Source organism: Myotis brandtii, unplaced genomic scaffold, assembly GCF_000412655.1.
Source record: "Myotis brandtii unplaced genomic scaffold, ASM41265v1 scaffold645, whole genome shotgun sequence".
Classification (NCBI taxonomy): Eukaryota; Metazoa; Chordata; class Mammalia; order Chiroptera; family Vespertilionidae; genus Myotis; species Myotis brandtii.
Genome location: NW_005370488.1, coordinates 1,373,075 through 1,387,194, shown reverse-complemented (window position 1 = coordinate 1,387,194; position 14,120 = coordinate 1,373,075). Strand labels below are relative to the sequence as shown.

The window sequence follows — 14,120 nt, the reverse complement described above, 5'->3', positions numbered from 1 at the left end:
CCGTAGCGCCCCCCCCCCATCCCCTGTCTTCTGGCAGCACCCCCTCCTGCCACTGCCATTCCCACATGCTGATGGCAGCCAGCCCCGCTCACACCCGCTGATGGCATGGAGCGATTGGGGCCGGTACCAGCAGTGGGTGCAAGTGGCCCCTCAGGAGCAGGGGGAGGTGGAGAAGCCCTCAGGGGCGATCAGGGCCGGCAGCCAATGCTTGCACCCGCTGATGGCACTGAGTGATCGGGACTGGTGCCAGGCACCAGCAGCGGGTGCAAGCAGGGCCGGTGCTGGCAGTAGGTACGAGTGGGGCCAGCGCTAGAGTGATCGGGACTGGTGCCAGGCACCAGCAGCGGGTGCAAGCAGGGCCGGCGCTGGCAGTGGGTACGAGTGGGGCCAGCGCTGACAGCAGTTGCGAGCGCCGGGCGGGACTGCGGTGCACAGGAGCAAAGAATTTTCAGTAACCACCAGAGGCTTGCCCCAATGGCAGCAACTGGCGCCCCGCCTTGGTCTGGTGCCCCCTGCTCACCTGCTCCACCATCCTGCTGCAGCCAGTGCCCGCCATGTTCCGCACACGCATGTGGTGGTCAGCGCTTGTCATAGTGACCGGTTGTTCAGTTGTTCCGTCGTTCAGTCAATTTGCATATTAGCCTTTTATTATATGGGATTTCCACCCTTCTTTGCAGACAAGGGAATGTGTTTTTTAACATAATTTTATTGATTTTTGAGGGAAAAGAAAAAAGAGAGAGAGAGAAACATTGATGAGAGAGAAACATGATCAGTTTCTGCCTCCTGCACGCCCCCTGCTGGGGATCAAGCCTGAAACCCAAACATGTGTCCTGACTGGGAATTGAACTGGCGACCTCCTGGTACATGGGTTGATGCTTAAGCACTGAGCAACATTGGCTGGCCGGTAGTGTGTTTTTAAAGCTTAAAATTACCCTCGCTGATGTTTCTTTATATTTCCTAGGATACTGTAACAGTAACTTGCCAACAGGTTTACCAGCTTTTTCTATTCTCATTCTTGATTCTTATAAGATACTTAAAAGTGCATTTCCATGTATTCAGATTTTGAGCAAGGGGCACTCATGATTAAGAAGAAATTGGTCTTTTTGGATTTAACATACTGAATCAGCTTTTCTAGTCTCTATGAATTCCTACGGTCAGAAAATTAAGATGACTATTTCTGAAAATTCCTGAATTTTACTTTCAATGAGAAATGGAAGTTACACACATAATCTAAATGTGTAGGAAAGGAATAAACACACACACATGGGTATTGTTTGCTTATATTGTTTACAGTAAATTTCTAAGGGACAGCTCTTGTATTTATCGCCTTCAGTATTTACATGCTTTAGATTGTCAAAGCAATGTCAGTGTATGGGCTAAAATGCCCCAAATAAATTTAAGCATGGGCTGTTCAGAGGAAGTCTTTCTTCCACAACAATATTCATGCATTTGACCTTGGTCTAAAAAAGGGAGATTTATCACTGGCCCTCCCCAGCCATTTATTAGTATGTTGGAACTTGGCTCTGCTAGTTTTCATAAACTGAGGTATTTTGGATCACTCGAGGCTAATAAGCCAAGTAAGCAATACTAAGGGTGTTGATGATAACCGAAGGGCGAAGGTGTGGCAGAATGCTGCTGCCACCAACACAGAACAGACCAACCCAGAAACCATGGCTAATAGCATGCTCAGAGCTTGCCTCCCCGACCTTTGAGGACTGTGCTGTCATGTCTGTCTTGGACACTGAGCATGCATGTACATGAGGAAAAGATGGGGACAGAGTTCAGGCCTTTATTTCGTAGCTCACGCAGCAGGGGTCTATGACTTATCTTGGGAGTCTGCTGGCATGCCTCGCACAAACTCGTGAAGACAGAAATGTTTGTTTATAAATATTTCTATATATAACAGTTCTTGTTTTCCATTTTTAGTCCCAGGAGGGGACAGTGGAAAAATGTGTGGGAAAGAAGCAAGAGATTCTTGATGAAAAGCCTGATTCTGTAACTGTTTGCTTATTAGACTTTCATAGCTTTAAATTCCTCGTCAGTGAAATAGAAATAACCACTTCTCATTGTTGTTGAGAGGACTAAATGTGATAGAATAAGTGAAAGTTCTTTTTAATGTAAAAACCCATACAGAAAAAGAATATATTGTTTCTTTACTTTCTAGGCCCGCGATTTTCAACGATGTACTGCAAGAGGCACACTGGTGTGCCGCAGGAATTTTTAAAACACGTGTTACCTGACTATTTAGTCAAGGGCCCTGACCTCTTTTCCCTTAGATTATTAAATTTAAAAAAAAATTTCTAGGCCCGCGATTTTCAACGATGTACTGCAAGAGGCACACTGGTGTGCCGCAGGAATTTTTAAAACACGTGTTACCTGACTATTTAGTCAAGGGCCCTGACCTCTTTTCCCCTAGATTATTAGATTTTAAAAAAAATTACAACAGCCAACACAACAATAGCTGTTCGGTGTGAATGACTCAAAATTACAGTTTGTTTGGTTTTGTCAGATCAGCAAAAACTGTATTTTTTGGCATGTTGCAGAATTTTTGTAATTAGTTTTGTGTGCCATGAGCTGAAAAACCATTAATAATGATCTTGTTAAAACCCCTTCATTTCATTGTCCAACTTTACCCCACTTCCAATGTAAGTCCAGACTGCTGAAAACAAAACCTGATGTTTTCATCTGACAGGCCAGCCCCGAAGCACAAGTACCAAAAGGCAGAATCTTAGCTCACGTCTGCTGTGCTGATCCCAACTCTACCCCTCCTTAGTTTAGTTTGTGCGCCTTGGTAAGAGGTGGGTTTATTTCACAGCCTCAGAACAAGGAGAGCCAGCATAGACATTCACCTGCGTGGGTTCAAACCTCTGCTGTGCATACTCTCACTAGCTGTAGGCCTTTGAGAAATTACTCAAGTTCTCTGAGCCTCGGTTTCCTATATAGAAGGTAAGAATAGTGCCACCTTCCTCAGAGTTGTTTTGTTCTGGGGGCAGGAGGTAGCAATCAATGATTCTCTATCATCATTGATGTTTTCTATCTCTATATCCCTCTCCCTTCCTTTCTGAAATCTATTGAGAGAGAGAGAGAGAGAGAGAGAGAGAGAGAGAGAGAGAGATCTATCCTAGCTGGTTTTGGCTCAGTGGATAAAGCATTGGCCTGCAGACTGAAGGGTCCTGGGTTCAATTCCCAGTCAGGGCACTTGCCCGGGTTGCAGGCTCGATCCCTGTGCAGGAGGCATCTGATCAATGATTTCTATCTCTCTCTCTCCCTCTTCCTTTCTCTCTGAAATAAAAGAATATATATATTGTTTAAAAAAGAGAAATCTCTTGCCAAGGAACAAAATAAGTGTTTAGTAATTGGTATATGTGGTTATTAATTGTACATGTGATATGGAAATTTTGGCTACTTCTTTCTCAGTTTTCTCTACAGAGGAACTATTACAAAATATTTATTGATAATTAAGTCAAGTTCCATGAAAGGAAGTTTCGGGACTCTCTCAACAGACTGTAACTTGTAATGATCATTGAACTTCTTGACTTTAATGAAACAAATGATGAGCATCTTCTTTTTCCCCTACACACACACACACACACACACCCCTACACTCACACTCCTTGCCTGTTTGGTCTTTAGCACAGATGGATATTGCTTCACGATGATAGAAGAAGATGATTCTGGGATGCCTGTGATCACGTCGGGATGTCTGGGACTAGAAGGCTCAGATTTTCAGTGCCGGGTAAGGAAGAAACTTGATTCCACTAGATTTCAAACAGTCAAGTTTCAATAAGAGAAAGCAATTGTGTGGGGGTGTTTGTTTGTTTGTTTGTTTCATTAGCCTATTTTTAGTGATTTGGAAAATAATTTGAGCATTTTCATTGGGCCAATTCTCCCTTCATTTTGAAATGAAATATGATGTTTATTTTTGCTGTTAATTTCTGGCTTAGTGTCTCATTAGACCTTCCAATTTAGTTAACTGCATTATGCCTAGCTTTCTTCGTCCTCTTACACTGTGCACACCGGTTATTACAAATGTAGTAGTAATTTTGTTGAAATGCAGACATTGCAGTAAGGTAATACATGATAATTTAAAAGAAATGACCTAAAAGAAAAGAATATTTTCAACATGTTTGTGCAAGAATTTCAAGTAAGTTACCTAAATAGTCTTAATTTCTTAAGTTTGAGGTTATGTGCCTATAAAATTTAGGGAACACCCACTAATAGCTTTTTGGGTTTAATTTTAGGACACTCCCATTCCTCACCAAAGGAGATCAATTGAATGCTGCACAGAACGCAATGAATGTAATAAAGATCTACACCCTACGTTGCCTCCACTGAAAAACAGAGGTAAGGAAAGGCAGGCTTCCAAGCTGGAAAAGCCTTAGGCATAAAGAACATAAAAATGTGGATTATCCTTTCTTTTCTAAATGAATCTACCTGTACCATTTTCCACTGCTGGGGCAGAGGACAAGGCAAGACGCCATAATGAAACATTCAGAAACATGTGCAGGCAGTTCTTGGGAAAGTAGTCTTACATGGCTTCTCTCCAGTGAATCTTATTTCATAACCTCTCCCCTCGTCTCCTAGAAAACTAGTTTCTAGAGCGTGTAGTGTATTTCCGAAGGGCAGAGGAGGGGGACAGAGCTTTATGCTTTTCCCTAAATATTACTCAGAGGGTGTATTTCCTTCAAAAATGAGTATTTGTCTACATTTATTTCAAAAATAAAGGACCTTAAAAAAATTAAATAAATAAAAATAAAGGTCCTTAGAAAGGAGCACATCGGATTATTTGCCGGATTGTGTTTCCTTTTATCTATGCTAGAGTATATTTTTAGTCAGATTTTATATTATATATTGATAAAATGTATAAAATGGAGAAAACATCTACAAAATTTAATTTCAAGATTTATGCATTTAAATTAGCACCCCCAGAGACTTCTTGTTAAAAATAGCTCTCAAATTTCCTTTCCTCTCCTTTTTCTCACCAAAAAATAAGTGATTGGTAATTGTCACAGAAATCTAAGTTCAAAGACGTAGATAAGTGGTTTAAAATGATTCTTCATGAGAAAAATTTTCCGACAAAATATAATGACATTTCATGGTTTTCATGATAATATTTTATAACTCTTGTTCCTACTGTAGCCTAGAAAGCTCTATAAGGTTATTCATAATAATTCACATCAAAATTCAGTCAGTTGTTTTGTTTGTTTGTTTGTTTTTTGTTAATCCTCACCCGAGGATATTTTTCCCATTGATTTTTAGAGATAGTGGAAGGTAGGAAGGTGGGGTGAGAGAGAGAGAGAAACATGGATTGGTTACCTCCCACATGCGCTCCTGATCCAGGCTGGGGATCAAGCCTGCAACCCAGGTACTTACGTGCCCTTGACCAGGAATGGAACCTGTATCCCTTCAGTGTGCAGGCCGATGCTCTAAGGACTGAGCAACACCAGCCAGGACAAAATTCAGTCAGTTTTAAAAAATTTGCCAATCAACATGCTATGTCTTAAGGATACACAAATGGATGAAGGAAATTTTTGCTCTCAAGATGTGCACAGTTGGTTATGAGAAACATGTAAATAATTATACAGCAGTAGAGTTAGATTATAAAGTATAGTAAGAACACAACAACATGAGTGGCTCCCTCTTTCTGGCATGGAAAGATGTCAAAATAGCTTCAAAGAAGTGATACTTGAACAAGACTTTAAGTGAATAAGGCAAGAATAAAAATTTAAAAAACTAAAATGGCTAGTACAGCCAAGCATTATGCTAAGTTTACATTAATTAACCCATTTGAGCCTCACAACAATCCTATGAGGTATTTAGGATTATTAATCGCCATTTAAAGATGAGGAAATTACAGCACAGTGAGGTTAATTAACTTTCCCAAGGTTGCACAGCCTGTAAGTAGCGGTGACTCTAAACAGAGGCAATGGTAAGTGCAGAGGTTTGGTTTGTGAAATTGAGAAACAATAGCTAAATACAAGCATATTAAATAGCAAGGCTCGTTGGAGAAAACCTCCTAATTAAGTTGTTTGAAGCCTCACTATTCAGAATGGGCTTGTAAACTAGCGCATCATTATCATTTGGAGCTCCTTGGAAATGCAGAATCTCAGGCCCCATCCCAGACTACTAAACCCACATTTTTAAACAAGATTCCCCAAGTTATTTATGTACACATTAAAGTTTGGGCAACAAGCCCTAGCTGGTTTTGCTCAGTGGATAGAGCATCGGACTGCGGACTGAAGGGCCCTAGGGTCGGTTCTGGTCAAGGGCACGTGCCCAGGTTGTGGGCTCGATTCCTGGTTGGGGGTATGCAGGAGGCAACCCATCGATGATTCTCTCTCATCATTGATCTTTCTATCTCTCTCTTCCTCTCCCTTCTTATCTGAAATCAATAAAAACATTAAAAAAAAAGTTTGGGCAACAATTTTGCTAAAAAAAGACCAAGAAGTTTACAGAGAAGTTCACTTATGTCAAATTGTAGTAAAATTCTAAATGTTTACTTTCAGTTTCCGTAGTTATTTCTTTATGAACCAGTTTCAAAAAGTAGGTGGTCTGTAGACAACATTTTGAATAATAGCACTAGTATATGGGCTTATGGGTTAGTAGGGAGGGAGAGTGAAGAGGGAAGAGTGGCTGGAAAGGAAGGTAGAAATGATAGATTTTAGAATCTCTTTGTCAAGGAGGAAAGGTTTTTAATGTGCAAGTGGAAGTGATGTATCCTAGAAGTAACAATAGGGTTTAGAAAAATTCATTCATTCTTTGAGGCTGAAAGGACTGCAGTGCATGTGTTGTCCTGTAGATGGTGCCAGATTCTAGTTAGGACCAGGCAGGTGAAGGGGTATTCTCTGAGGAGGTGGAGGATGTAGGGACTTTAAAAAATAGTGGGATAAATATCTAGAGAACTGAGTGAAAGGTTTGAAAAGAAGGGCAGCAGCACTGAGAAGACATCCTTGGTTCAGGGCATTGGGAAGAGGATGCACGTGGATTATACTGAGGATTATGCGAAGTGTCTGCTTGGGTGGAGTTTAGTGGCATTAGGGTTACCTCTTTAAATGCTGGGGATCCCAGGCAGTGCCTAGGCAAGGTCTCGGTGGACGCTACCTCACACTTTTGTCACGCTCACTTTGGTGTGCAGTAAAGTCAGTGCAGACTGTGGTCTGAAAGCACTGGCATTTTTCACATAGTTATACCATATACTAAGGGGTTTTTGTTTGTTTGTTTTTTGCTTCCAGCATGTACGTTTTTATTGGAGGTGTACTATATATCTTCACTGGATATCAGTAATGCCTTGGTCAGGAACATTAGAGTTGCAGCCATATCGGATTGTGTTTACACTAGTGCCCTGGTGCACAGATTTGTGCACATTGAAAGGAAATTAGCTGGAAGGTGGCCAGGGGTGGAACTGGGTGAGACTGGCTGGACACACCCTAGAGCCAACCTCCTGTGGTCCCTCCCCGGTCGACTGCAGCTAGAGTAGCACCATGTGGCTCGAAGGGCATCTGTGGAGTGAGCAGGGTCTCTCTGGCAGGTAGGGTCCCTCGGCCTGGCCTGTGAGGATCAGGCCAAAACTGGCTCTCTGACATCCCCTAAGGGGTCTCGGATTGCGAGAGGGCGGTTCTCAGGTGACGCACCCTGGAATCGGGCTCTCTCCTCTCTGGTTCCCGGGTGTGTCACCCAAGGACCACCACTGCCAAGTCACTGCAGCTCGGCAGCTCCTGTGTTGAGCGTCTGCCCCCGGGTGGTCAGTGCGCATCATACCTACCGGCTGGTTGGATGGTCGCTTAGCCTTTTATATATGTAGATATGATATGTTAACCTAAAAGTAAAAGGCCGAGGTGAAGAGCAACAAGCATTTATTTGAGATTCAAAAGAATAGCTATTCAGGAAGTATTTATTCAGGCAGAAATCCAAATTGTGTTTCTCTTAGGAGGGGAAGGCAAGGGGTTCTTATGAGAAAGGGAAGGGGAACAATAACATGAGTAGAAGGAAGGAATTTCTGTAGGTGCAGATAAACTAACATAGTGATGCCAGTTCTAAAGAGTGTCTTTAATTTTCATATCTGCTCTTAGTTATTTTTGCAAACAGTTATTTGGAGTATAGTCCTGCTTTCAGGCCCAGTCCAAAGGTTATTTTGTTCATTTTTAACATTCCAAAGATTTGAGGAGTCAGACTTGCAAGCCAGTTCCTCTTGGATGGCAGCTCCAACCCCATTTTGAAGCGGCTGCATTTATATTATTTTTCATAATTCATATTGGAGGTATGTGTGTGTGTGTGTGTGGTTGGTATAAAACCCAGCATAAAGAACAGGGATGATATTAAAGAGTTACAGAGCCACCTTTTGATATTTTTAATTTTTGCCATTTTTTTTAAATACTTAGAACTATCCCTAACTGGTGGAGCTGGAGTAGTAATATAAATGTATGCCCACATATCATTTACCTACATATTTAAAACTCATAAACCAATATAGAAGACTGGTAAATGAACTACATTAGGTTAACTTAACAAATACAGTCTCATGATGATGATGGAAAACATCAGGTTGGCATTTAGGATGCTGGATCTACTGAGACATTCTCTCCGACAGACATGGGAGTGAGTGGTGGGGATCCCCATTTTCGTTTTTCTCCTGCACTGTGAGGTGCCTCTCAGGCATGCACGTGGACACCCGTGCCGTGCCGGTCTCAGCCTATGGATGGCGATGCTGTCAGCTGGAACGCCTGCAGCCCCCACCTGGGCCTGCACTGCTTATGGCAGCCCCCACACACATTCCCCACCTGGAGTCAGTGCTGTGGCTGGACTGGGCCTTATGGTTCTTATTATGATTGTAAGACACCTCAGCAACAACCGTCGGGGTGCTTTGAAGAAAAAAAAAGATTTATTATTCACAGGTTCTGGAGGGTATAGGGTAGTGATGGCGAACCTTTTGAGCTCGGTGTGTCAGCATTTTGAATCCTAACTTCTTAACTCTGGTGCCGTGTCACATATAGAAATTTTTTGATATTTGCAACCATAGTAAAACAAAGACTTATATTTTTTGATATTTATTTTATATATTTAAATGCCATTTAACAAAGAAAAATCAACCAAAAAAATGAGTTCGCGTGTCACCTCTGACACGCGTGTCATAGGTTCGCCAACACTGCTCTAGGGATTTTGTACACAGCAACATGTATTTTCAAGTTCTCAAATAAATAAAAGACATCTAAAAATTATTACAGAACAGAAAAGATTATTTCTCATAGAGAGAGAGAGAGAGAGAGAGAGAGAGAGGAGAGCGCTTGGATCTGGGGTTCTGTTTTTGTTGGACTGAGTGCGTGGTGCCTTGAGCTTTATAGACTCACTATTGGTGAATTTAAAACAAAAGAGCGATAACTAGGTTAGGGTGCGGAAGCAGGGTTACCGGAGTGGCCAGTTGTCTAGGTTATCCGGGGATTTCTGAAAGGAAACTTCATGGTTATTGTGGTCTGGTATCTCATCTCACTGTTTTCCTAGTGGCTGTGTCTTACAGCTGGCAATATGGTTATTGGAGATGGATGTCTTTGAATGGATGCCTTAGTGATCAAAAAGCTTCATTATCAGGCACTTAAGCCAGAACAGTCCAGCCGTCTGGTTTATACTCCACTCACATGTCTTGCTCCAGACACCCTTGGCCACCCCTCAGGACTTGAGGTACACACACCCTCTCCTTGTCCACCCTCAGGGGCACAGGAGAAAAGGAGAGGGCCTCACAATTCCTAGACACAAACCCAGGCATGAGGCCTGTTAGACAGGAGATTCCAGACTTCTGGGCATCGGCCAGTGGTTTGCATGGAGAGCGGAATGGGCCAAGTTCAGGGTGGACACATCCTCTGGATGTGTCCTACAGATCCACTGCTATATGGAAAGGAGCGAGGTTGGAGAGAGCCAGAGCAGGGCCCTCTGAAGCTCAGAGCTCAGGCCAATTTTCTGGCCTAACGGCAATGGAAATTATCATAATAATCGTGATTATTGCTTATGTGAGTGGAATGCATACTTATTATGGCTCTTTTTAAGTACTTGGCATATAGTAACTCATTTTATCCTCATAACCACCCACAGAAGAAGGTACTGTTATTATTATTCCTATTTCACAGACCTGAAAGCTGAGGAATCCTGAGATTAGATACTGTGGGAAGTTTACGCAACTAGAATAGGTGGTGGAGAGAGGACATGGGCCAGTGTGTCATCTCACTGAATATTCTGTAGAAAGCTCTGAATGACTTTCTAAAAAGATGCTTTTCCCCATGTGAGTCAGAAAACTCTAAACAGTGGTATTTCACATAACAATGGACAAACAATCAATATAATTATTTTCAAAGTAATATTTCTGTTATATTTGCCTTACACAGAAACTCTCAGACATGGATGATTACTATTTTTAGAATCTAGTGTTAGAGGTTGCTCGCTCTGCTTCTTGCATGTCCTGTGTGTGTTCTTATACTCCCTCTCCCTCCATCCCTCCTTCTCCCTCCTCTTCTTCCCTCTAATTTAACACATTTATTAAGTCCCAATAGTGTACTAGGCCATTGGCTTTCAAACTTTAAGTGCATCAGAATCATGTGGTGGGTGTGTTAAAATGCAGATTACTGGCCCCCACCTAGTTTCTGATTTAGTAGGTCTGAGTGTGCCCCAATAATTTGCATTTCTAAGGAGTTCCAGAGACCACATCTTGGAAAGCCCTGTACTATGCACTGCCTAGTAGATTAATGTATGTTGTTATAGATTTACTAGAGGCCAGGTGCACAAAATTTGTGCATTGGAGGGGGAGGTCCCCTCAGCCCGGCCTGCACAGTCCAGGATCCCTCTCACAGTCCGAGACACCTCACTCCTTACCACCCACCGGCTTGCTGCTCCTTAGTGCTCAGCTCGCTGCTCCTTAGCACTGCAGCGGAGGTGGGAGAAGCTCCCGTCACCGCTGCTGTGCTCACCAGCCATGAGTCCAGCTTCTGGCTGAGTGGCGCTCCCCTATGGGAGCACACTGACCACCAGGAGGCAACTCCTGCATTGAGCATCTGCCCCCTGGTGGTCAGTGTGCATCATAGTGACCAGTCCTGGTTGTTCCACTGTAACAGTTGCTTAGGCTTTTATTATATAGATTATAAATCTATGTCAAGTTACTATAAAAACAAAGACTATGTTATTAGAAGAATAGAGGGAAGAAAATTCCACCTCACCATTTTTTGTCGTTGTTGTTCTTTAATAATTACTCTTCCAAAAAAGTTAAATGATTAGCCTTATGGCAAGACATCTGTGTTACTAGATGCTAAACAATAACAGGCTTCTGATATGAGAAGTAGGGGTGAACACCTACAAGTAATTTGTCCTTATTACAAACACATGCATAGGAAACCTTTGCTACCAGTCCAGAGTTTTCTCAGACTCTCACAATCACATTCAGCAGTACTTATCAATGTATATTTATATCCTTTAAATTTTATTTGTCATCTTTTGTTTCAAAAAAAGAAGAGGCTGAGTGGCCAGAATACAGCTAATTTTTTTAGGAATATTCATTTTCCTTTGCTTTGCTGATTCCATTTCAGCACCAGCAGAGCAGAATACCCTAGGGAAAAAGTCTTTCTCCTGAAGGAGGAAATGTCAAAGGCAATTAGATCAAATGCAGCATCTTCATCATAAACAATAAGGTGTGATCTGGGAAACCCAGTAACACTGGGGCTGGTGCTGAGAGGAAGAAGAGATGTCTGTGTTGATGGAGAGGCTGTAGGGAGCAGTGGCGGTGCTGGTGTCTGGTCTCTGCCTGCAGAAGCAGTGGTGCTGGGGACGATGGTTTAGGCCCTGACTCAGCATCAGGTGGTTGGACCAAGACTTTGTGAGTAAAGGGTCCTCCTGAAATGGCATGTGGGTGGGAGATTTGATAAGCTCTCCCTCAAATTACTCATTATAGTCACTTGTTTTTATTTAATTGTCTTAAGTGGGCACTTAAAGCAGTGAAAGACTGGTGTTGAAATGAACAGAAGCCCTGGCTTAATTAAATGGATTCAATAATTTGGCTCTTATAAAATAAAAGTTGATATCATTTTTGAAACAGGCATAATTGAAATAGGCATAAATTTCTTTAAATATGGGAATTACTCACATATATTGCATATTTATTTCATAAAAATGTGTCAGACATAAGATTCTACTATGAAATATGGTAAATCCATGTATTTTAAGGCAAATTATAGAATTTCCAAAGTTAAAATTTACCTTATTTTGTTTTTTTTACTCAATTAAAAAATATATTCTGATCAGTTTACAGATTTTTTTAAAAATTACTATTGGTTAGTTTAGATATGCCCGTTACAAATTAAACTCCATAGGTAACAGGTATTTAACGAGTGAAACATCTCCAAACACAGGTAGATCCAGTATATGATAGTTTCTAAAATGCAAAGGACAGAATTTTCCTCCTGACACCTATATTATGCCATACCAACATAAACCAATACTGAGCTATATTCCTTGCCAGGGAGTAAATCTACCATTCCTTGAAATGTTCAGCTCCTATTTTGGAATTTCCGGTTAGTACTGTATTGAAAGGATTTTAGAAATAGTCTTTTTATTTCTCATTGAGCAAAAGTAATCTGGATATAAAAACTCTGTCTTAACTTCCTTTATTACCAAAACATTTATTGCATTTCCTATTAAAATTCTTATTGTGATTATGAACCATCTTCTGGCTTCATGAGCAGGGTCCTGTCATTTTAAGCAGTGACAGTCCAGCTAATTATCAAAGAGGAGACAAGTAGTGGCAGCATGCTATTGGGAGACCACTGGTGACTCTTCCTTGCCTCTCAGGGTGGAGCAGACTTCCCTGGAGAGTTCTCCGTTCCACTTGCCTGAGCAGCTGGAGGGACCGTGCAGGTCGAAATCTGCTGCCCTAGGGAACTGCAGGCCCGTTCCTCTCCTGATAGGCATCTGGACGTGTTGCTTTCCAAGACTCTGGCAGTGACTTGAATGTTTACATTGTTAATGCTCTGAGCACGGGTAATGGCAGATTAAAACATGACCAGCACGAGGGACAGAAACAAAGGTTTATTGATAAGGATCACCTATTCATGACAGAAGACAGGGAGGCAGAGATGAGGCTGCAGGGGATAGAGTTATTGGGGCAAAGAAAAGGAAAATGGGAAGGTAATGCTAGCCTTAGAAAAGTGCTGGATGGTAAGGAAAGAATCCCTTCGGTCCTTTTGGGTCGCATTGCTCTCATAAATCAGACATTTGATAAGATGAGCAATAGATATAGAGTTCTTACAGGTCAGAGTGTATTCTGCATTTACATGGGAAATAAAAGGCAGTGAGGCTGAGAGTTTTAGTAAAATTATTTCCCTTGAATGAGAAAGTATTCTGTATTCATATACTGATAATACTTTATGCTTATGTAGTCAGCTCCTCTAGTTTTAATTGAGTATCCAGCGTTCTTCTCTTTGGTGTTCTTCAAATGTCAGGCCTTTTGTTTTTGTTATCCTTAAAATTGGAAATGAATTTTAAGCCAAGTTTCAAGAGATCGTATTTGCACATATATGTGCCATGGTATTTGCATACCTGCACATGTAAACATTGTGAATTGGACTCTTACTGGCAGAGGTATTGTGCTCACCTTGTGTTTATTGTTAACTTTGCCTAGAACCTAAGGGAGGTGGGGGGTAGAGAAAAATTTTACGGAGACAGTTCATTGTGTAAGTCTTAGCCTACTTAGTTCTAAGAGCCCACAAATTATTTTCAAGATTTCCTAGGTAACACTTTTCAATTAATACATGTCTAATTATATCTGATTCCTGTTAATATTAAAGCCTTAAAGGCCTTTGGGAAATGTGCTGTAGTGAGTCAAGTTTCTGAACTCTTTTTTTCTGGACCATTGACAAGGTTTCTGAATTTGTTAATGTAAAACTGCTTATTTTATTTATTTATTTTTAAAACTAGAGGCCTGGTGCACAAAATTTGTGCACGGGGGGTTTGGGGGTCCCCTCAGCCCAGCCTGCACCCTCTCCAATCCGGGACCACTCAGGGTATGTCCCTGGGATCGGGCCTAAACCAGCAGTCAGACATCCCTCTCACAATCCGGGACCGCTGGCTCCTAACTGCTCACCTGCCTGCCT

General features: G+C 41.7%; 1 protein-coding gene across 10 annotated transcripts in view; it reads left to right on the top strand.

Annotated features, from left to right (window-relative positions):
* The window catches only part of BMPR1B (bone morphogenetic protein receptor, type IB), a 219,215-nt gene that overhangs the window by 166,887 nt on the left and 38,208 nt on the right, over positions 1-14,120 (top strand). For all 10 annotated transcript variants that reach the window (XM_005880659.2, XM_005880656.2, XM_005880654.2 and 7 more), the window contains 2 exons: positions 3,634-3,736; positions 4,242-4,344. In XM_005880659.2, coding sequence (XP_005880721.1) covers positions 3,634-3,736; positions 4,242-4,344 — 206 coding nt within the window. The remainder of the gene's footprint in view (positions 1-3,633; positions 3,737-4,241; positions 4,345-14,120) is intronic.